Source organism: Ammodytes marinus, assembly GCF_949987685.1.
Source record: "Ammodytes marinus genome assembly, chromosome: 5".
NCBI classification, from domain to species: Eukaryota; Metazoa; Chordata; class Actinopteri; order Uranoscopiformes; family Ammodytidae; genus Ammodytes; species Ammodytes marinus.
In genome coordinates, this window is record NC_137234.1 from 15,472,510 (window position 1) to 15,497,505 (window position 24,996).

General features: G+C 41.4%; 1 protein-coding gene across 1 annotated transcript in view; it reads left to right on the forward strand.

Moving 5' to 3' along the window:
• The window catches only part of tln2b (talin 2b), a 58,761-nt gene extending 42,310 nt beyond the window's left edge, over positions 1–16,451 (forward strand). Inside the window, exons 46-56 of the mRNA XM_080027969.1 lie at positions 555–680; positions 7,613–7,729; positions 8,447–8,632; positions 9,087–9,194; positions 10,575–10,680; positions 12,129–12,253; positions 14,179–14,304; positions 14,407–14,469; positions 14,606–14,788; positions 14,884–15,009; positions 15,945–16,451. Of these exons, the coding sequence (XP_079884095.1) occupies positions 555–680; positions 7,613–7,729; positions 8,447–8,632; positions 9,087–9,194; positions 10,575–10,680; positions 12,129–12,253; positions 14,179–14,304; positions 14,407–14,469; positions 14,606–14,788; positions 14,884–15,009; positions 15,945–16,073 (1,395 nt within the window). The 3' untranslated portion in view covers positions 16,074–16,451. The remainder of the gene's footprint in view (positions 1–554; positions 681–7,612; positions 7,730–8,446; positions 8,633–9,086; positions 9,195–10,574; positions 10,681–12,128; positions 12,254–14,178; positions 14,305–14,406; positions 14,470–14,605; positions 14,789–14,883; positions 15,010–15,944) is intronic.
• Positions 16,452–24,996: the final 8,545 nt, after the last annotated feature.

The following is a 24,996-nucleotide window of genomic DNA, read 5'->3' on the forward strand; positions in this document are numbered from 1 at the left end:
ATTTTTCCTCCGACGATTTTGAATGAAATTACATGTAATTTACCCTTTGTAATGGGTACGCTCACCCAGGAACTGCAGCCGGCGTGTTAAAAACACTATCCTTTTTCGTCCAAAAGGGGGTGCAAAAATGAACACAAACTGAAAGTTCCACGGAGCCCCTTTAACCATATGTAGTCACGTTTCTTTTTTTTTCCCTCACAAAGCTCTGTTATTGCTTTTTAATTTGGCTGCTTTAACAGAGCTTTAACAGACTATTATAACCCATTATCCATTCTGTTATACTAGTCATCTTAAAATAAATGTCTTCTATCTTTCTGGACTCCCAGCGTTTTGAGATTGTAGTTTTCATCTGATACACATTGTGTCTCCTCTCTCTGGTCCTGCTGTGTTGGCCTCTATCTCTCTACCCCTTCACTAAGTCTGAAGTATCATGACAAGGTGGGAGTGATAAGGGCTACGGTGTTACAGTAAATCCCCTCCCCAGGGTGCCTGCTGATAAAGCTGTACTCAGACCATTGTGCCCTATTGTTGATAACCGGCTCTGTCTCCTTCAGGTGGTTCTTATAAACGCAGTGCGGGATGTGGCCAAGGCTCTGGCCGAACTCATCGGCGCAACCAAATGTGCTGCCGGCAAGCCAGCCGACGACCCATCCATGTATCAGCTGAAGAGCGCTGCCAAGGTAAAAGGGATAGAACGCGCTCACACACACAAATGACAAATGACAGTCATGTATGTGTGTCCTATTGTATTATGAATATTCTGTTACCTCACTGAGAGAACAGTGCATGTAGATATATGTATTCTACAAATGCTCTCTTTGTGTTAATGCAATTTTTAGATGGTTCTGATAGCAAAAAGTAATGCTCTTTCCCTCCCAAAATAATGATGACAGTCCGTATCAGGGTTTGTAAGGCATTATTCTCCTTTTCTTTCATATCTGTACGTGTGACCAGACTCAGTGTGTGTGTGCAGGGGCGCAGCACCAAATTCTGGGCCCCTATACAAAAAGTACTGATGGGCCCCCTGAAAAGCGGTCTTAAAATACACATGTCTCTCTGAGCCAGACAACTCCACAATATTTCATCTGATGAATGACCAAATCATTACTTTTACCGGTGTTTCCCCCATAATATGTCTTAGTCAAGGTGGTCACTGGCCAGGGTCACAGGAGGCGCGGCGAAAATTTTGGGGGTATTTTGCTCAAAGATGCCAATGCGCACTATAGAAATAAACAAATGTTTATTTGAATACAGATGTGCAATTTTGTTTGCTATGTGCAAGTATAATTTTACAGACAGTACAAAACACAATTAAAGAAAACTTCTACTGTTTTTGTGCAATATTATTATATATTTTTTTATTTTGGTTTTTGTGTCCTGCACTCAAAGTGCCCAACCCTCATGGGTTTATAGGACACCATCACATACTACATTACAATCAAAATACAGAATATTGTACAGCTGGGTCTCTGAACAACATACTTCTTCTTCTCTCCCAGGCTTTACAGAGAAAGGTTGCAACATAAAAGGTTCCCTTTTTAAAACACAACTCAAGTTTTTCATAGTCGTCGAACCAAAAGAAATCAGCATAAATGGAAGACATCGTAGTAAACAATACATCCCTCAAATCATCATAAACTGGGCAATAAAACATAAAATGAATCTCATTCTCAATCTCCCTGAGGTCACACATCAAACAGAGCCTGTCTGCCTCTGGAGTATCATTGAACCTACCAGTCTCCAGCGCTAGTGGTAGTGTTCCTGAGCGTAACTGTGCACACAACGATCTTTTGCCTTTACTTAAATTATAATTTACATAGGGTTCTAAGCTGTAACTATCTTTTATTAAACAATATGTTCTTAATTTTGGTTTGTCCCATATGTTAACTGACCATTTATCTTTGAACCTATGAAACATGGCGCTCCTTGTGTCTTGAATGTTGCAAAGTAATCTATTCTGGAAAACATAAGATAAATTGTGTGTATAAAACAAAGATTTTAGCTCCTTTGCCCAGGGATGACATTGAGACACATCCCATAAAAAAGTCTTCTTAGTGAGCCTCTGATCAGACATCTTCACAAACCTATTCCAGAGTCTAAGCATTTCACATTTATGTCTGATGTTGGGTGGTACCCATCCCATATCTCCACACACAGCCAGAACTGATGTCCGTTTATGGACTCCCAAGAAAGAGCGAATCGCTCTATAATGCACCATATTTGAACCCGATTGTTCAGGGAAGCCCCACACACCAGAAGCATAATCTGACACAGGGCATACACATGAGTTGTACAATTGTGTATAGACGTGGAACCCTAAGTTATTGCACCCTTTAACCTTGTTTAGTACAGATCCCAGTGCTCTACCTGCTGACTGCGCCAGGACATTAACGCCATCTTTAAATGTCATGTGCTCATCCAATGTTAAACCGAGATATTTGTACTGATCAGTGTATGTCAAAGCAATTGGACCCAGAGAAAAAGAAAAAGAACTTCTCTTCTGGGGCTTTTGTCTAAAATGTACTATTTGAGATTTATCCTGGTTTACCACTACTCTCCATTTCCAGCACCATTCTGCAACAATGTTCAACATAATCTGTAAATCTTCTTCACAATCAGCAAGCAAGACTATATCATCAGCATATAATAAAATATTAATGATTTGGTCATCAACTTTCACTCCCACTGACGTGGCTTTAATCAAAATTGCTAAATCGTTAACAAAAACAGAGAACAATGTTGGGGACAATACATCTCCTTGCTTTACACCAAACTGTTGGGGAAACCATCCAGTTGTATATGTATTAACTTGAACACAAGCAGCAGGTGCTTGATACAGAGACTTTATGGCAAGATAAAATTTTCCGTTAACTCCTGCTTTTAACAGCTTATATAAAAGCATTTCCCTGTTGATCCAATCAAACGCCTTCTTGAAATCAATAAAACAAACAAAAGTAGATCTATTCATTTTAGTTCTTGAACGAAGGATAGAAGAGATTACATAAATGTGGTCAATACATGATCTGCCCTTTCTAAATCCATTTTGTTCATCCACAAGTACTCCAGTCCTTTCAAGATGGTCTACAAGTCTACCATTCAGAATAGACGAGTATAATTTATACACACAACTAATAAGACTTATACCCCTATAATTAAGTGGAATTTTAGGATAATTTTTTGAGGATTTAGGGATTGGTTTGATAAAGGACTTATGCCACAGAGCCGGAATTATGCTACTATCAAAACAAAACTGGAAAAGTTCAAATAAAACATCAAACATTTGCGGCAACTTCAGTAATTCATTCGAAATTTCATCAATTCCCATAGCTTTTCTAACTTTACATTTATCGATTACACTTTTCACTTCCTCCAGAGCAAATGTTGTATTCAGAAATGGATTACAAGTTTTTTCATCCGCTTTCATTTCAGATTCCATTTGGTTTTTTAAATTGACTATTTCCTTTAAAAATATTTCATCAAATGAACTCTTTGGGCCAGAAAACAGATCTGCGAAGTCCTCCTGCCATTTTTGCAGTACAACCGTTAGGCTAGAGCTGCATTCACCATTATCTAGCTTTACTTCCAAAGGAATAAAATTAGGTTTTTTGGGACCCAATTTCTTTATTTCATTCCAAAATTGTTGGTGGTTGTGTATTTGCAGGTGTTCAATATGCAACGTGATACCTCTATCAAAGTTCCGTTTTACAGTGCGTAACTTCTTATCAAACACTGCTTGGAGTCTATTAAATTCTGTCCTCAGCTCATCCCTAAAGTTTTTATTCTTACATCTGAGGAATTTTTTCTCTGCTGATCTTAAATGATCCCATGCAGTCTGCAAATCCCGGTTCCAATAGGGTTTATATTTTTTTTCTTGGCATTTTTTGGCTAATTGATTGCTGGTTAACACCTGCTCTCTGTTCTGAATATATATAGTTACACAGGTTATCATACCACGTGTCCAAACCCTTTTGTTTAATTTTGCCTTTCCCAAGTTGATCAATAAAGTCCATCAGCCTCCGCCTACAATGGTTAGAGGACATGAATAAATCATGGAATTTCCGACATAACACAGATTTTCTTTTAAATGATACATGTATGTCGTCATTGACGAAACACGATCTTACTTGAACTTTTAACATGAGCAAAGAATGGTCTGGTAGTTTACATCTCGACCCCAGTAATGAAAATCCTTCTTCCCCTAATCTCTCAATTAACTCAATTGGGGTTAAAACACAAAATTCCACACAATTTAATAGACTTTCATGTGGAACAATAATGTAATCTACTACTGACTTTCCTTTCACTGAAACAGAGGTAAAATTATCCCTGCCCAAGGGTATCCTACCATTGATCACACAACATTTTGTATCCCTCAAAAACTCAATTAATGTTTCCCCGTATTTGTTAATAGTGCAATCTAAACATGATCTTTTACAAATGCTATCCACATCACTTATACAGTCATCAAGGTTACCAATCCGACAGTTGAAATCCCCACAAACATAGATAGCATCCATATCAGACAAGATAAACATTTGAGCTGTTAAGTAATCAAAGAATTGAGTGCTAGTTGATCTTGTAGAGCCTTCCGGGGGTAAGTAGCATGACAAAATAACAAAACAATAACTGGAGAACTTATTCCTAAACTCAAGTGCTAATATCCCTTCAACTGAACTATCCTTTAATTTAACATCATAACTCTCATATAATTTATTCTTCACAAGGAAACCGACCCCTCCTGATCCTTTAACTGCTTTAATGTGCATCATTCGATTCTGTCCAAACCAGGTGTAAGCCGGTACCTGAATAACGTCATTGCCCTTTAAATGCGTTTCATTCAGAGAGATAATATCTGGATTACAATCGAGAAGTATCATTTTTCTAAGGTCACCGTTCCACTCCGTCCAGCCATTTACATTCCAGTGGATTATTGTGAGATTATCAACAGTCGGTACGGCAAAGCTAACATTTAAGGGTTGGGCAGTTACCACTCAGTTGCTGCTCTGCGACACTCTCCTCGGCCCACGGTAGTCATCTGTCTCCTCCGGAGTCTGGCGTTTCACCACCCTCCCGTTGCTTGTCAGGAAATACTCCTTCCCCCTTGGAAGTTCATTGAGCAGAGTTTTGAAGTTCATATGGCTTATCCTCTCTGCATGTGACTTCGCGGAGTGAATGAAAACACGGCCAAAACTCTCGCTGTTCCTCAGATTCTTCTTACGACGTAACACAGCGACTTTATCCTGCTGGGTCTTGAGTTCCACTTTGATTATTCCTGGCCCTCCAACTCTCGGCTTCATTCTCTCTGCGTTGACGATCTCCGGCATAGGTTCGCAATGCAATCCTTCCGCTAACAAAGCTTCAGCTCTCTCTGATGGAGATTCCCCGTCCATGAAGGGAAGCCCCACAATAATAATGGACACCTCCGGGTGAAATGCGGCGGACGAGTGCTTCGTTTCTTCCGCTTTAGTCTCGATCCTCTCCATTCTTGCCACTAAATGTCCAACATCCAAATCGAGATTAGCCTGTATTTGCTTTACTCTCGTATCCATCTCGGCTTTTAGCTCCTCTCGATTTTCAGCAATTAGCTTCTCAAGACGCTCCACTTTGCGATCCAAAAGTTTTCCCAGGGAGGTGTGTACTTCATCGATCTGTGTTTTGAGTGAAGCACTCTGAGATTTAAGTGTTTTAAATTCGTCCCGGTGCGATCTGAGCTCCGACAGAATTGCGTTCATATCGGTGTTTTCAAGTTCTTTCTTATCTTTTTGCCGCGATGACCTCTCTTCCTTGTCTCCCATAGTTTTAACCGAAGACAACTTAACTTTAGCACAGGCAAAAGTTAATCAATTTAGTGATTTATGTCGTTTTTTCCCCGAACTAGTTTAACAAACTTTTCCTGCACGCTTTTCCTGCAAGCTTCGCAGACACACTAAATACAAATAATAGACCATACACTTGTGTAGGCACATCAAGTGCAAATTAAACTTTTTAAAGTTCCTTTATGGATGGGGGGCTGTGATTATTGTGGACAATAGGCCTACTGTGATGCGATAGCCTATAATTAATTAATGGTTATTATTAGCCTACTTGCTTGATTTCTTTTTAAATACAGGTTGTTTTGGAACATGTCTTTCCCAATTTAAAACATAAAAATAAAGCAGCATTGAAAATTCAGAAAATCAATCTTGTTGGCCTACACTAGCATGCTGTTCTACAAATAACTCAATAGTTGAAATAATAAATACAATGTGTTTTCCCCTTAAAATGTCGAAATGCATTTCAAAGGCAGTAACAGTGTGGCACTTCTTTAAACTTACTGAAACTTGCAGGGGCCATCACTCTCATGTATTCATCAGACTTTTCTTTGCGCTGTCTGAGCTGATAGATAGGTTGTGTTGCCACAGTGATGTGGAGTCTTAAACTGTCCTAGCTTTGCCAGCACTTATTTCTGTACAGCTAAATATCCCCATAGAAACATCGCTGCGTTTATTTTCGCCACCAGTTCAATTCAATGTTGGCTTGCTCCTGCTTACTCTCCCGCATACATGGCTTAGTCATGCGCAGGCCCCTGATCTCCTTGCAAGGGTCAGGGGCCTATCACGAGCCAGTCAATTATTTCTTTTTTTGGAATGGCATTGTTCAGGGCCTTCAAAGATTGGGGCCACACATTCAGCTTGTTTAAAAAAAAAAAAAAAAAAAAAATTAAAAAAAAAAAAATTATGGGCCCCCCTCTGCCTTGGGCCCCCCCCACGACTGTATCACTTTTCTACCCAGTCCGTCGGCCCTGTGTGTGTGTGTGTGTGTGCGTGTGTGTGTGTGTGTGTGTGGAAGAGGGTCGGTATGCACAGGACCATCTTTGCTGTGACCGTTGAGACTATGGACGTGCAGGTTTTAGAATCAGCTTGACTGTCAAGAACCAATCTAAGGGAGGCTTTAAGTAAATCTCCTCTGCATAACAATTTCTGTCAAGTCAGTGTATCCATATGGCTAGAAAACAGGGGTTTGTTCGTGTAAGGAAAAGTCCAATAAATAATAAAGAAACCTAAAACTTTAAGTTAGTGATACACCTCTGAACCAAATATGTGCTTGTCTTCTGTAAACTTTCTTTATATTTATTTGTTTTTCTCACAACTATCATCCCAAGCACAGCATGTCATTCTAACTGATGAATAAGGGCCACCCATGGTCCCAGTGTATGTTGACAGATTGATTCTGTTCCTCCAACATATGGTGACCTCCAAATGGGACCCTCTCTCAAACTCCTGGGGATCATGTTGCTCAAAATTCCTAACCCAATAATGTACACTTTAGCCGCACACAGCACAGAACAAAACAAGACATAATCACCAATCTTTTTTCAATCTTAGGCATCACTGAATTACTTATAAATCACCCTTGTTTTAATTTGAAATACCTTACTCAGTTTCTCTGTCTTCCGCCGCTAATGTCATCAATTCTCATTGGATAAGCACCTTCAACTCATGTCACCATTATTCACTATAATGTGAAAAAAAAAATTGTTAATAGAATTTTTTTTTGAGCTGAGGAGGAAGAGAGCTCCACCTCCTGGTTTGACTGTAAAGCCTGACCATCTGCTCCCCATTCATTCTGACAGGTCATGGTGACCAACGTGACGTCTCTTCTGAAAACAGTGAAGGCAGTGGAGGACGAAGCCACTCGCGGGACCAGGGCACTGGAGGCCACCATAGAGTGCATCAAGCAGGAGCTGACAGTAAGGGCCGGAACCTCTTCTCGTTATGCTTTTTAGAAGTTTGGAAGTTGTTTTATCTTTGTCTATTGTTCTGGAAAAAAAACAGGGTAGCTTTTTCTTTTTTTTTTTTTTATTATCTGTCCATGCCTCTTTTCCTGCTCCATTCCTCCTAGCCCCTTGCAGGTTTCTCTCACAGCTCATATCAAGGTCTTGGAGAAAGGCGCAGGCAAGAGTGAGAAAGAAGATTTCAAGAGCTTGTGTTCTTTTTTTGTGACTTACTGTTAATCCTTATTGGAGGACCCCCAGCCTTTTAGAGGAGGCTTTAAGAGCTACAGCCAAAGACAAATTCAACAGTCTATTTTACAGTTAACCATATCTTGACATCCTGTCCCCCTCACTTGTTTCCAACTTTTTTCTGCTATAGACCATGTGCACTTCTTTTTTCATTCTCTGTGAATTCCCTTATCTGTATATACTGTATATTCTATGTGGGCGGCTGTGGCCAAGCGGGTAGGGTAGTTGTCCACTGGGTTGCAGGGTCGCTGGTTCGATCCCCCGTCTCCCAACCACATGTCGAATTGTCCTTGGGAAAGACACTGAACCCTAAATTGCTCCCAATAGTAAGCTTGCACCCTGTGTGGTAGCTGCTGCTATCGGTGTACGAATGTGTGTGATATGTGAGCCCCTGTTATGCCTATATCCAACTACTCCATAGTGTATGTCTTTTCACCATGTCAGGTGTTCCAGTCCAAAGAAGTCCCGGACAAGTCCACAACGCCGGAGGAGTTCATCCGCATGACAAAGGGCATCACCGTGGCGACGGCCAAGGCAGTGGCTGCGGGCAACTCTGCCCAGCAGGAGGACGTGATCGCCACCGCCAACCTAAGCCGCAAAGCCATCTCCGACATGCTGAGTACCTGCAAGGTGCTAATCCACACACCGCCTCACGCACACCTACAAACAGGCTGCCAGGGAAAACATGTGAGGCCAGCCCTGCTGAGCGCTGATAGGATTTTACAGTGTAGCCAGTGCACTCTACGGCTGCTCCCGCTGACAGTGACTCAGGATGTCCTTGAGTGAAAAGCACACTAGACTATAACAGGCGACGGTTGCAGGCCACGCTTTTAAAAAATCAAGACATTTCAAACACATTGTAAATAGGTTTTTCTTATAATAAATTGAATCCATGTTGAGAATGCGCTCAATAATGTCCCCATGTTAGGTTAGGCTCACCAAAATGCTATTACAGGCCTCACATGGAAAATGTTTGCTTTTATATCAGGACCTGTCTTAAGTCTAGACATCCCAGTGGGAACAATTTGTGTGTCCATTTTTTGGAAATATTCTACCGAACATTGTTTTGTCTCCCCCTTTCCAGCAAGCAGCGCAGCACCCAGAAGTGAGTGAGGAAGTGAGGAGTAAAGCGCTGCAGTACGGCTCTGAATGCACCACCGGATACATCAACCTTCTGGAGCAAGTGCTGCAGGTTAGAACGAGACATGAGTCACCCGGCTCATAAATAAAGGATTGGAAGTGACTTCCATTTGGATGTACGCATGTGTGTGTACAACAGTGTGGAAGAGTGGATCCTGATGTTTACTATTACCACTTGAGGTTTGACCTACTATCTATGGGTTTGACAGGTCTTTTTTTAATCATCTGACGCTTGAAAAAATAAAAAGTTCCCGGCTTCCTGTTAGTCACGCTTGTGCTTTTTTCGCATCACTTTAACTAATGGTGGACTGGTGATGTTTCTCTAATTGTTTACACAAATGTCCACAAATATATATCAGTGCCACAGACCTCTGCCATCGTTTCGAAAAGATTAAAAACAGACAAATGAGCTCGCTGCACCGTTACACCGGGTGACTTGTTTTTCATTATGAAAAGCACAAGCCCTGCGGTTTATTTTACGTTCCAGGTGCCGTAAATACTGTACACTCGAGTACACCACCTGTGTATTAATCCACTGCTGACAACAACTCCTGTTTGAGGAATGTCTGCTAAAAACCGCGGCACCCGGCTGCATTAGGAAAATACTCAGCCTTTTATGAAAATGAAACTAAATATTGTTGACCTGTTTTTTTAGAGATGTATGCCTTTGTAGGAATGAATTGGCATTGCGGTTGAGTGCCACAGTCGGGGGTCTTTTATCCAGGTAAGTTGTGACTAAGAAAAATAGAGAGTAATGGCAATTACTTCTTTCAACGAAAGATTACCAGCTTTCACCTATACATAAGAAACCTGAACACCTGCGCTGTATCTGTCTGTTACCACATTCATCTTGAAAATAAAATGAGATATGATTTATTTATATTGTACACCACAATGGTCACCTACAGAAGATCTTGTTTTGTTTAGAATAACGCCCCTTATGTGTTATGTGAAGACAAGTATGTTGACATGTCACAACTGCTAATTATTCAAATTCAAATAACTTTATTTTTCCCATGAGTGAACTTCATCTGTGGTCAGGCACACTTCCTTAAACGTATTGTCTGAGTAATTACTGTCATGAGGATTTTATAAGATATTTCACTTTGCATAGTTAGTTGTAGATACAGTACATGACATTATGTCCATTTTGGCTGTACATTAAGCCACTAACAATAGTTTGTCTTCTAATTTGTCGCTTAAGTATTATTTGCATTCTCAGTCTTCTTTACTTACTTGCATTACATTTACCTTTTTGTGTGTGTGTGTGTGTGTGTGTGTGTGTGTGTGTGTGTGTGTGTGTGTGTGTGTGTGTGTGTGTGTGTGTGTGTGTGTGTGTGTGTGTGTGTGTGTGTGTGTGTGTGTGTGTGTGTGTGTGTGTGTGTGTGTGTGTGTGTGTGTGTGTGTGTGTGTTGGGCCTCTGTGTCTTCAGGTGCTGCATAAACCCATCCCCGAGCAGAAGCAGCAGCTGGCCCTACACTCCAAGCATGTGGCGGCGTGTGTGACAGAGCTCGTCCAGACAGCTGAGGCTATGAAAGGTGAGGCCACAAAGGCTGAGGATACACACCGTCGCACACACTTACACAACCCACACACAAAGGGGGAAAAAAAGTTAGTCTTAAAAGTGTTTCATTTACCGGTGACCCCCGTTCTGGCCGATTCCGTCAGGATTATATGGACCATTGAACACACATGGAGATTGTGTATGTTTGGTATTCCAAGAGTCAATGGTGCCTTACGAAACAGTAATGTTATTCTATCAGGAGGATGTGAACTTTATCGAAGCGTGTGCGCTTTCCAAAAAATAGCTGGCAGCAGATTTTAATTTGTAAAATGGGTTTTGGACATCATCAGCCACTGCAGTGAAAAAAAAAACGGGGAAAGCTGAAATTGCAGAAAACACTCAGTTTTAGGCAAAAGGTTTCCCCTTTTAGGAGCCAACACAATTTGATACAATGTATTTAAAAAAAATGACAGTATTGGGTGGAATTTAGAGTCCTAATCCTTTTGGATGAATCACTTCATAGTGCTATTGAGTCAAGCCGCCCAAACCTGCTGTCTGCTCCGCGATAAAGAGAGGTCATGAAAATTACTTTATTGAAATCGTCCCATAGAGCGATTGCCGTGCAAATTGTTCCAAATGAAGCTTGTGCAGGATGGTTATTATGACACAAACATGCCAGAGTCTTTCTCTGTAGGAGCTCTGCCGCTGCATCTGACAGGAGTAATAGATTGTTTTTGGAGGAGAATTAGATTTCAGCGTATAGCCTGAGACCCAGTGGGGCTATCTACTTCACCTCTCTAATGTCCCATGTGCTCTCTCTCTCTCTCTCTCCCCCTCTCTCTCTGTCTCCCCCCTCCCTCCCTTTCTCTTTCCTTGCCGCCTCAGATGGAGGTAAGTGGGATATGGTGTGTTTTGTTCCTCCGGATCACCTTTCATGGAGTCAGAAGAGGAGTAGACGGCATGGGGGGGGGGGGGGGTGGGGGGGGGGTTGGTGGGGGGGGGGGGGGGTTGGTGGGGGGGGGGGGGGTTGCAGTAACAGATTTCCCCAGAGCTCAACAAAATCTACGAAAACATCGTTCCATCTGCTTTAGCAAGCTGTTCCCAAAACAGCTCCGCTTTATGGCCACTTAAAAAAACTATAAAAAGACAATGATTCATCAAATGGGGCCTTTCTTCTAACTTTTATCTTATTTAAGTTTGAAGCATTATTACTGCCATACTACAGACCATACTACAGACCATTCTTCTGAGTGTACTGAGCTCATGAGCTTTGCTGCAGGTTAAGATTATTAGCATCTCTGCGACGCCTGGATTGTGTGAATCAAGTGCATGAACAATAATATTGACCTCTTGTTCCATTAAAACATGTCTATAGCTATCACCAGAGGGAGTTAATATACAGGGCTTTGTTTTGCGAGGCTGCACTATACAGGAGTGTTTGATAAACCTATGTCTGTTTCTGTGTAATGTTACACTTTTCAGGGTCCGACTGCGTGGACCCAGAGGACCCCACTGTCATAGCTGAGACCGAGCTCCTGGGAGCAGCAGCGTCCATCGAAGCCGCCGCCAAGAAACTGGAGCAGCTGAAACCAAGAGCCAAGCCCAAGGTATAAGTGCCCCTCTATAACCCTTCCCCACACACACAAACCCCCCCCCCCCCCCACCCCCACCCCAGCCTTTTTGACATTAATCTGCATGGGAGACGACACAGGCCAGAAGTAGGAAAAAGGTGACACCACTGACTTTGAAGTGGAGTCACCTTTTATTTTACAGTGACCGAGCTGCTATGTCGATATCATTAAAAGGGAGAGAGTAAAAAAGCCTCTCTGTTACACACACCACACCGTGTTGACTCAGACAGCTGGTCACAGTGAGCAAAAACACACGATTCTCGGAGCAACAACAAAAAAACTGTTCTTCAAAGGCACTCTCGGACATTGTTTTGAGTTGTGTTGCCAGGAGACGCAATTACACCGCGGCGGTCCTCAAGGCTTGTGTTGGAATGAGTTCAAAATGTGTGATGAACTGTTGTGACCCTTTTTCCGTAATAGGGGGAGGGCCCCTCTGTGTCTTGTTGAACTTATTTCCTTTGTTTTATTGCAATGTTCCTAATTTCGAAACTAAACAGAGGGCAGGCTTTGCTCAGCTTGTTATTCATCTCCCCCACGCTGCAGCGTCTGCCCTAAAAAAAAAAAATCATACGCATAGGCAAAAGATGGGTGGATGGTAGCAATAGCTTTTTGGAAATGGGAAATATTCTGTATGCAATACTACAGGCTTTGTGCGTGTGCTGTGCTACTGCATGATTGTGTTGTTTGTTTATCTGTCTCTGGAGACTGGATAGTTGGAATCCTAGTGCTGTTCCCTCTGTGCCTGTAGCGCTTTCCCCCGTTTTCTATGTCTTCCTCTACACAACGTGATTGTCAGTTCAACCCCTCTGCCTGTGTGATATAAAAGAAAGCATGTTTAGCTAACCCCCCGTTTTGATAGAGACCATATAATGCTCAGTCTCACACTATAATTCTAAAGCTACAGTATGCTTTTATGAGGACCTAAAGGGGATTAGGGGGTAAAATGCTTTTTTCAGTTTTAGTTGTCATTGTCTCCCTCTAGTGATCTAATGGGAAAGTAAGCCTGACCAAACAGTATTTAATGGGAGAATATACCTCTACTACAGCATAGTACAATTTCTATTTAAATATAGTAGCATAATAGTAAAGTATAGTAATAATTTAGTATATCCTATATTCACAAACTAGCACAAATATTTGTCCATCTATCATCTCTGTATATGTACTGATGTAGAGGACAAGATCAAATCCAAGACAGAGATCTGAACATAAAGGCAGGTTATCAGCACATATTTCATTATATACAATTCTATATGCTATTTGCAATATAATTCTATATGATATTTGCAATTGTGACATTTATTTTTTTACAGAGACAGCGCTAACAATATACCAAATATAATTATTTTTAACAAATGTTCCGGCGGTGAGTCACCCCAAATTCTGTAAAATGGCTCACCAGATTCAAACATCTGTTAGGGGGGGTTTCATCCATTTGTCTTAAAAACCGGTTTGATTCCTCTTTTTCCTTCCTCTTCACTCCATATTATCTCTGCTCCTTCGTCCCCCCTCCCACCCATATAGGAAGGGAGGGGGCTCTCTCCCCCTCCCAGCATGCATCCCTGTACCCCCCCCCTACCCCTCCTTACCCCTCCTCCGTCTCTGAGCCGTTGTAGACCTGGAAGCCTTCTCTGCAGGGCTCTGTCTGATATGTTTGATATATTAGGTTGTTATTCAGTCCAACTATATATCAAACATATTCCTACAGTGTCCCGCCCTGTCTCCAGCCACATGTGCCTTATGTGTTTAATGGAGGGTCTCCATGTTGCCAAGCTGAAAGATGGCTATATGTAAAAGTCTCTTCTATTACTTAAAAGACTGACCTTCATAATGGGAATTTAGCGTTTACCATTTTGGTTGTTTCCAGTTTGTTTTGTAAATGAACACATTTTCCCTTTCAGCAGGCGGATGAGACTCTGGACTTTGAGGAGCAGATCTTAGAAGCAGCAAAGTCCATCGCCGCAGCAACCAGCGCTCTTGTCAAGTCTGCATCGGCAGCTCAGAGGGAACTGGTGGCGCAGGGCAAGGTCAGTCATAACACCAACTCAAGACACTCAGCAAGATATTATATATTGCTAATAATAATATCAAACAACATAATGCATTTATTTACCCAACGTGTACCTCAGGTGGGATCCAATCTAGCCAACGCAGTGGATGACGGCCAGTGGTCGCAGGGTCTCATATCAGCTGTAAGTTGCTAAAGAGTTCTGCCTTGTAACATTTCAAGTGACTGGATACACTTATTTTTTACCCAGATTAAAACAAAAAAGGGAAACCCAACCCATAAGTATGTGTGACTGTAACTGTGTTGCTGTGTTGTTGTAGGCACGCTTGGTAGCAGCAGCCACCAGTAACCTGTGTGAGGCAGCCAACGCCTCAGTGCAGGGCCACGCCAGCGAAGAGAAGCTCATATGTTCCGCCAAACAGGTGGCTGCCTCCACGGCTCAGCTGCTGGTGGCATGCAAGGTGAAGGCCAACCAGGATTCTGAAGCCATGAGGAGACTACAGGTAATACTACTGAAAACTCATTTGTTTTGTTTCAGTTACTCATTGTATTTAATTAATTTGTGCTCATTTTGAGATGGTCTCCTTTTCTTTTTAAGGCTGCTGGCAATGCAGTGAAGCGAGCCTCAGACAACCTGGTGAAGGCTGCTCAGAAAGCAGCGTTTGATAAGACCGAGGATGACAGTGTGGTGGTGAAGACCAAGTTTGTTGGAGGCATAGCTCAGGTGAGGTGTCCCAAAAAAAAAATCCTGAAAATAAGTGTGTATGCGTGACCTGGAACATAAATCCTAGCTATTGTGGGGTTTGACCTTTTCACTGAACATATACTCACCGTTTCGCTGAAATGCCAAAATGTCACGTCGTTTTTTTTCTCTCCTCAAAATTGTGATGATCTGCTGTGGATAGACAGCCCATTAGCTTCATTTCAGAGCCTCAAAATATCCCATCTCGACTTGAACTTGCTTCATGGCAAAGATTTGACAGTATTTGAAGTGTCTCTCTTTGAAAACTCCAGGGTGCTACAGGATTCAGCTCCACTTTTTTTCATCTGGATTGATTGAGTTCCTGTCACAGTCAGTGGTTGCTCCCCCCTGCCGGGCATCAGATTGTCCGTTTTTTTTCTATCTGACCAAAGAAGCTCAATGTCTCAATGATGTGTGATCATTGTCGCACTGAGGGGAGGCTGACGACATTGTTTCTTTCACCACTTTCTGCTGGGATTGACAGTGTATTCATATCATTTTTTTTTTATTGCCATAATGATAAAGTTACTTCCATGTTATAGCCTTATGGTTACTGTCAATATCCTTTTTTAACTGAAAAAGGTTCAGCTAATACAGTCCAAGAACTGTCATGAATTTTTTTTTCCCTAACTGTTTAACAGTTGTAATGTATAGACTTTTTTTTTTAATTGTTAACATACCACCACATAAGCCATACTCTGTCACTATACGTTGCCATTTCCTGTATTTTCCCCCAATTTCTTATGCTTGGAGGAGTCAACAACAGGCTGTAGAGTGTGAGCTGAGAACTGTGCAGCAATGGGGTTTTTTTTTCTCACACATCTGGCTATCCACAGCCAGGGCTTATGATAGGATGACTATAGACTAGAAAAAGGCATGATTTTCATTGTCAGCTGTTCCTCATTCTCCCTCCGTAGATCATCGCGGCTCAGGAGGAGATGCTGAGGAAGGAGCGAGAGCTGGAGGAAGCGAGGAAGAAGCTGGCTCAGATCCGACAGCAGCAGTACAAGTTCCTGCCCAGCGAGCTGAGGGAGGACGAGGGCTGATTTGGTTTCCATCTGAACTCAAAAGCTCTTTTTGCTCTGATGAGACCCTCTTATTTTGAAGGGTCGGAGATGTCGCCGATGTCCGATTTGGCTGCTTTACTCTCATACTATAACCGAAGAATATACCGCACTTGACACAGGCCTGTTTTTGGTGAGAAGAAAAAAAAAACAAGTGCCTGTGTGCTCTGTAGTGTATTTGTGTGTGTGTAATGTATGTGTGTGTGTGTGTGTGACGTGTGTTTGGGTATTCGTCAGTGAACAGCATTGACATTCAGAGTTCAATATGGAAAGAGGGTTTGTTACAGTTGTCGCTAAAAGCACGTTGAACAGTGCGATTAAGTTGTATGATAAAACGTATGTCATCGCATCGTGAGCATTTCTGACTGTTACAATCATGAATTGAAGACGATGTTACGAATGCAGAGATCCTCTATTATTATCGTTGAATGTTCTATAAGTGTTGAAGGTTTAGAGCAAATATTTCAGATATTTTTGCAACTGGCAGAAGAAACCTAAGGGGTCCACAGGTTGTATTCTTAATGTAAAAACCTCTTGATAACAGCGGCAGGAGGGGAGGGTGCTTCATTTCACCACTTGCTTGCATGCACCATAATGTCTATACATATCAATGAAGCTACTAACCAATAGAGTAGTATAGAGGGGGGAAAGGCACCTGTATTTTACTAATAAAATTGTGAACTTGGGGTTTGCTGTTAAACTAGCAAATCTTCAGATTCTGATAAAACTACGATGCCACATGTTAGAGTAAACGTCTAAATAAATAGAAAATAACAGACCACTGGGCAACAACAATAGCTATAAAGATATTTATTCTTGACTGATTTTTTTTTAAGAAAATAGTTGTTCTTAAAGAGCATACAGGTGTAATCTGTATATGTCAGAGAAACCTGAACTACATGTGACCAAATATGTCTTGCTGCTTGTACACGTCTCAATTCATCCAACCCATTGCCAGTCCTTACCACACATTACGCAGAGCTGCGTAAGGAATACCTGTTTACATTATTTGTCATGTTTGTCTGCTCCTTGTCTTGGTGTTTTAATTCCTCTCACATTAACACTGGCCAGATTTTGTTCGGGCACCCGATGTGTTGTACTGTAGTGTACACACACATATTCAGAAGAAACCGTTATCCTCCACCAGTCACTGCCCTGTCATGGTAAAGGCATTTTCACTTTAGACTTTCTGTCTACAGCAATACATTACACTGAATATTCGAAGAGGATAGTACTCTAGAGACTCTGCGCTGTTATTAGATTGGCCGTGTGCAATGATATTTAGGGTTTTGGCACTTGAATGAAACGAGCATACGTTATGCACTGAAGTTGCTTGTAAACATACGCACTGATGAAGGCAATTTAAAGCTTCCGTTACTACTATTAGTACTATTAATACTAAATGTAGGACGATACTCTCCTAACAAACTAGAAGGAAATAGATTCAAGCCCTGATTGAGGAAATTAATTAATAAAAAATAAAGAAAATCTCTAGTATATTATTGTGTAATATATGGACATTTTAAGCAGTTCATCTCTTCAGTCTGTCCATGCCAGTGTCTGGACTGCATTGTGTACTAGTGCCTTACTTGAGTCTGCTCTGCCAGCAGCTGAATATCAGGCTTGGGTGGGAGCCTGAGCCTTGTCCTCTCTGGATCCGAAAGTTATGCCAGTCTAATCCCCAACAGGCCCTTAAAGCTGTCACCTAGTCGTCCGCCATAATACAATACAATGCCTTTGGCTGGTGGCCTATACTTGCCTACTATGTTATAATGCTGATATAAAAGGGCATCTGTGGATACCTTAGGATCAAGAGACCATATTGGAGGACTAACACTAGACTGCATTCCATGAGCATGTGGCAATTTGTGTTTTGAAGTTGAGAAATTGTTTAATAAATTGTTAAGCCAAGTTCCTCTTAGCTGGACGGAATAACTTCCTTGTTTCATTGTCTAACCACTATATTAAGTTTTTATCAGTAAGTGTAAGAATTTACCCTGAAATGCATTGTCAGATTGATTTGTGCAAGTGTTGATGGAAAATAGAAAAAAAGTTACTAGCTCCGTTATGAATAGGTGTTGTGCTTTTATCAACCAGACCGCATTAGTTTTATGATTTGATGCTGTATGTATACTATTTATCTGGTCACAAAAGTATTTTTTGTATTCACCAAAAAATAAAGAGTTTCAAGCAACCAGTATACCTTTAAGATTATGTTGTCCCTTTTTTTGTATCAATGCATGTAAATGGCAAAAGGGATGTCTTAGAAGGAAAGTCATCCCGCATTCTTTCCAGCAGATGTCAGCAGTGTTCTTCATAGTTCAGTCAGATAAGTCGGTGGAGGTTTGGAGAAATATGTTCTAGTGGAAGGATTGGCAAACTAAGCCAGACCAAATATGGACATAGTGGTATAGTGCGGTTTTTTTTCTCCTTCTGGTTCACAGACCAGACCTTGAAGTATGCAGTGATTCCCATTCAGATGGCTTGGTTCACATTCACAGTTTTACAAAGCTTTAACATTTCGGAGGGTTTTTTAGAAGTACACTCAAGTTTGACATTTTGTTGGGTCTGCTTCTGGGGATGAATTAGACTTGGGATTTTTTTTTTCTAAAGGTCTTTTTCCTAAGAAAAATTAAAAAGTATTTCACCTCAAATCTGATCCTCTTTCTGTGTCCGCTGCATATGGGGGCAGAGTATATAAAGGATGCCTAGAGCCACAATATACACTGAGACGTCCTAACGAAAACCATATTTGGTTGTTTTGAGTGTTTTGGTCTCATTGCAAGGCCAGGCCACACGGTGGAGAGGGTAAAACTGAAGCCATGTGTGTAAACTGGGAGTGCCCATTCACTACTCAGCCTCTCTCTTCCTCTCTTTAATCTTAAGGACCAGGAGGATGTTGTTGGCTCACTATGGAGTTTGTATAGAACTATCAACAATCCAGTAGATGAATCTTTCAAAACATGATTTTCAGAGTTATTAATAAAACCACGCTGTTACAGCAATTGCCAAGCTTCCGCAAAGGCGCTGCATTTAAAGACTTGCTGAAGAAGCACCATAGTCAGCATGATTGGTGAAATAAAGAATTTTTTTATATTTATGCCACTTGGGTTTCTTTTGCACTAAACCACACTTTTTCTACACACTTCATCTATTTGTCAATTTCTCTCTCTCTCTCTCTCTCTCTCTCTCTCTCTCTCTCTATCTGCTTTTCTGTTAAAGAGACTTCCTGTCACATGCCATTTTCATGCATATTGACTAAGGTATAGCCTCTTGAAGCCTGATTTGTGCGACACATGTCATAACCTCCTCAACCCCACAGTTTGTTATATATTTATTTTGAAGGAATTTAAAGTGGTCAAATGATAATTATAGTAATCTCTGGTCCCCTTAATGTCCTATATTTGCTGTTGTGGAAGCTTTGTTTTTGCAGTCAGTGCTCTAGCTAATCCCAAGCCTTTTAGTTCAGGCTTTGTACCTTGCTCAAGTTCTCAAAAACGAAGCCCTGTTAACCCGAGGCTAAACCAAAATGGACACTGGGTCAACTCAACTTTTTAACGTTATAGTTTTAACCCACTGTTTGTTAAATAGTCCATTGGCTGAGCAACATGAAATGCATTCAGCTGGTATTGGTTTATAAATCCATACAAAAACCATACACAGCTCAAAAGAGATACAGTTCAGGAATAGAGGCGTGGCTTGTTCTAAGAACAGCCTCAGTGAAATCGAGAGTGGACAAACTGTCAAGCTATGTAGCCAGATATAGCATGTTAAAAATACTTCGTCAAATTTCATTATTTTTCAGTTTCTTAATTTGTTGTTTTGCTTCTACAGTTATATTACTAAATTCAACAATGCTGAATTCTGTATGTGAACCGACAACTGTCAATTTGATACTTTCATTGTTGTGTTTAAAACCCAGTTCTGGCAAGGCTAAAATTGTAACTTAGGTCAAGAGGGCATCATGGTATTTCACAGCATGCAGAAAGGGAAACTGCCCTGATCCAGTTTTCTCCACTTCTAGAGCTGGAAGAGGAAGTGAGGTTTGGAAAAAAAAATGCGCTTAAGGGAAGGCTTTTGGGGTTTTGGGCTGGGCCATTTGTCCAACACATAGGCTACTACTGAAACTTTCACTTTTTTCAGACATGTCAATTTGGTATAGTTGTAAACCTTGGGCGATGGGAGGGGCATGATTTACAGTAGTATAGTGAAGGCTAAGGAAGTGGGTTTAGCAGTGTTTCAGCAGCCATGTCAAGCCAAGAAATGTCCCGCTTTCCCAAGCTGATAAAACAAGCATTGTTCATGGGTTTAATGGCTGTAATTAATGTTTGGCCTCCGTCCATTTTGTCAGGAAGTTTCACTTTGCCCAAGCCCAAGGTGACAAGGCAGACAAAACGGTAGAGAAAAAAAATCAACAAAACCTCCCAGAAATGTAGCTTTCTTTGACTTGCTCCGTATATTCAGATGATGGCTTCTATGACTGAACTAGCTATTGTAATGTCTTTTTTCGATGTTCCTTCTACCAGACTCTGAGGCACTTATTGTTACTGTGTGAAGTACATGTGCAAGTGTATGGACTCTGCACTGTGTTGGCAACAAAATACTTTGAAAAAGCAGAGAAAAAGAAACATGGTGGAATACAGCAGTGGCTTGGGTTTTTATGTTAGGTAAACATGTTAAAAGGATACCTGCTGTTTACTTATACTCACATACCGCCCCTCTGCCTGCTCTGAGGAGCAGCGCTCCCTAACATAAACTTGGAAGACAGCAGCTGATGGAACCAAGAGGGCCTTTTACTCAGGTCTGGAACACATGACTATTTTAGGTCATCAGCTGGGATCCCCCATTATGTTGGCTCCATAATGTAAAGTCTGTACAGCCTCTGATGTAATAAGAACAGTAAACAGAGTGTGAAGAGATGAATTGTGCACTTTTATATAACTCAGGAGCTGACTCATACCTCTGCTAGGGATTGATTTAGCTATTTCGAATTTCACATCTCAAAGATGGAAGTCGTCTGAGATCAATGGACGTGGATTACATGAAAGTTACGATAAATTGCTTTATTAGTCAATTAACACACGGCTCCATCGAAATATGTATTTTCTTAAATCCCCTCTCAAGAAATGAAAACATTCATCTTTTTTTATATAAAATAATGAACAAAATTGTTTATACCCAGCCAAATGTCATTCGAGTGATATTGTTGAGTGTCAAAATGCAGGAAGTGTCCCACACTCTGGTCTTGAAGTTATGCTGAAACAGACACAATTCCCCCTGTTCTAACTACATAACAGGTGGGAGGTGCTTTTATGTGAAGTATGTGAGCTAGTTGTAGCCACCTCCGGAGTGTCAATCCTCTATTGAGTGACAGCGATTGCTGTCTCTTTCTCCTGCACAGCAGCTCCTTGAGCCATCGTGTAAGGAAGGGGCGGTATTTCTCAGTTTGCAGTGACAGCAGGGCTATATTGGGTCTCAGCTGAGACTTAAACCCTTGGGTGCTAATTTTGGACGTCTCCACAAGTAAGACCGGGACTATTAAATTAAAACGTTTGACTCCAAAACACGCTCTTCCAAAGTCAGGCTTTTTCCCAGTGATTTACTGTGATTTATTTTTTGTTCTCTCAGTTTTGGTTCATCCCTGAAACAGTATTGAGAGGGAGCTGCGGAACAGGGGAGCCGTCTGTCTCTGACTGTTCCACCGACTGGAACTGATCTGCAGTGTCTCCTGGGATTTAAGCTGCCCAGAATGAAATGTAACACTCGTCTATCCAAACCCTCTGTCTTAATAAGGAAAGTTTGCTCAACACTCGCTATATGACAGGCCACATTTCTGCAGAGAGAGAGAGAGAGAGAGAGAGAGAGAGAGAGAGAGAGAGAGAGAGAGAGAAAAAAAGGCCTTGGCTCATTTTCTTTTCTCAATCCTGTGGCCACCCCACCCTGCTGAAGCTGAATAAACAGTCCACTTAGTGATCAGTAGATTTTTCTTCTCAACACCGATGCCAATTTGTATTGGAAGATTTAGAGAGGGTACTTCCAAAATGATTAATTAGTAGGCCTATGACTTTATCCATACTATTATGTCTTTAACGTGGACAGTTTGCCCTCTTTCCTACTGTTCTCCTCAACTGGTTACCTTTCATAATTCAATTAAAAACTTTCTTTAATGTTTTCCCTGGTGGTCAAAAAAAATGTACTTATACTCAAGTTCTGTATACCAAAGGACACTTTTGACATACTTGTACTGTCAGCTGTAGTTACAAGTTTTCAGTTTAATATTTTGCATTAAAAAAAAAAAGATAACCTCATTAAGGCCTAGTTACCTTTTGACCCTTAGCCTAAAAATAAATGAATAATACATTTAAAAAAATTAATAAATACAAAACTGTGTATAGTCGGGTCCTCAATTCCAGTTGTTTACAGTTCCACCAAACAAGTTATTGAACTTCTAAGAGGGTTCATTTAAAAGCTAAGATTGGAAAAAAATATTAACTTTTTATGTTTTTATTATCATTTATTCATCTTGTGACCCCGATGAGTTAGCTAGAGCTCTCTGTTGGAAACCAGACTAAACTATTTTGATACTTTAATTAAAGCTATAGTGCGTTACTTCTGTCACCCCCATGAGGAACCCTGAGTAATTACAACCACACTGTCGGCACATTTACATGAGGAAAGCCTTCGGTGATCGCTTATACCTTCGGCTGAACTTCCAGGATTTTTCTTAGCTCCTGCGCCAGTGTCAGGGGGTGACACCAGATTGTAAACGCTGTCAAACTGAGTGATACAGAGACAGTTTTGTGGAGCTGATAGGCTTAATCAACTTTGTGTCAACTAATTTGTCCATGGCTTGAATGTAACCAACATTCATTTGTCTGAAAAACGTACGCACTATATCTTCACATTTTGCCAACAAACTTTCCTGTATTGTAGGATTTTAAATGCAGGCCTTTTTCTTTGTTCATGCATTAGAATAATTACTGAACTAAAGGATCTTACCACTTCTCCCACTTCTGGTCTTTCCCATGCTTTTGTGTTCTTTAGGCAGCCTCAAAAGTACATTACACTCTTATCTGTTTATCTGCCTTGGCCTTGGAGCAGGAACCAGCCAGACAGCACCAGGTGGATGTGTATTTATTTCTACGTCTGTGCAGTGTGCACTCAAGTTGTTTTTAATAAGGCTGACTTGGCTCAACTGTTTTATCAGGCTCTCTGGCTGTGAGGTGAGTCTGAGCCTGACAGGAAAACAGTCAAGGCATCTGATCAAGCATGGGGCTTGCAGACATGCTTTTGTATAAGAATGCAGGTGCCGCAGAGCTGTGGGTTCCTGTGGCATTCCTCACTGTCGAGCGACCACTGTGAGCCATTCAGTGTTAACATAGGCTGCAAGCTCCCTCAGACAGCCACTCCAAAACCACACTGGAATGTCTCATCACTTTAGATTCTCACACACGCTCCACATTATGGCTTTTCTTCGGCCAAGCTACAGTCATTTTGTGGTCTTTGGAGTTCACATACTTACAAACCCGATATAAACCTTCCCTTTCTCCCTCAAATTTAGAGAACTGGGCTTTTTGTTTACCTAAAGTGGAAACTGATGATGATTCTTCTTCTTCAAGGAAAGCTTACATGAATTGTGTTGCTTAGAGAGGATGTATATAAAGATGCTTGTTTGAGGTCACAGAAATAAATAAAAGGGAGACTAACATAGTCTGATAGAAGATCAGCATCCTCCTCCATTGTTTTATCCCTGTGTGCCTGAAGGCTCCGACAAGGCAAGCAGGCATGGACTGTAACAGGGAGAACAGTGGCTGAGCTGGAAGTGCATACCAAGAAGTTTTATGGGCCTCTGGAATGGAAAGAAATATCAAGTACGTCTTTGGACCTCACAGAAAAGCCCCCGCAACTTAGCCCTCTCCTCTGTCTCCTCTACCTCGCTTACACCACACAGCCCATATATGGACACATATACCAAAGATTCTCCCTCCGCGTGCAAACACGGAAACTTCTAGCCCTGTGACATGAGGGGCAAAAGATTGAAGGCAAATATTTAAAGAGGGCTATCAAAGAGATGCAGGGCAGCTGTGGACTGAGATACAACACCATTAAGAGAAAGCAACAATTGTTACACTGTGTTGGGTGAAGCCGTCAACAAGCACAAAGAAAAAGACAGTGAGCATTTGAGTTAACAGTTTAGAGAGATCTTTCAACTGCCTCAGATCCCAGGGGGAGTCATTTGCGATCAGGGCACGACTCTGATGCCTCTGAAGATCCTTTTTATCTGGAACTTCTTGGAAGTTCAAGTTGCGTGTACAGTAAACAATCATTTACTCTCCCTCTTCCCTCCTGACTTCCCCTTTGCTGTGTGTGTATACAAATAATCACAACCAAAGTGCCAAAAAGTTTTGTTTTCCAAAATCGAAAACAGATTCGTACTGCACAAATGCCAGACAGATTTTTTTTGTTGGTTTCCCAGTATTCGTGCCATTCCATGTCTGGCCTCTTTGAGAATCAAATTTTACACTAGAACTCTAGCATGGCATCCCGCGGGAGTTTGTAAATGAATCGTGACTGTTCCCCCCGAACGCTTTCTCTCCTCCCCTCTTTTAGTGGAAGCTGGACGAGCGGCAGCATCAGATACGGCTGACATTCTTGCTGCCTCTCTGTGCCTCCCCATCAGTAAGAGGAGGAACACAAACAAACAGACTGGGAGGAGCCCTTGCAGAGGCCACAAATATTCCTCCATTATCCCACAATGGGAGCTGTTTGCTTTTGGTATTTTTACTCTGTAGCTCAGCTTGTTTTCAGTAAAGCTCAATGGCTGCTTGCAAACGGTCACTGAGGCTTTTCTGCAAACTTTCTACATCTTAAACTTTGGAAATGATATCTTAATCTCAACTTTAAC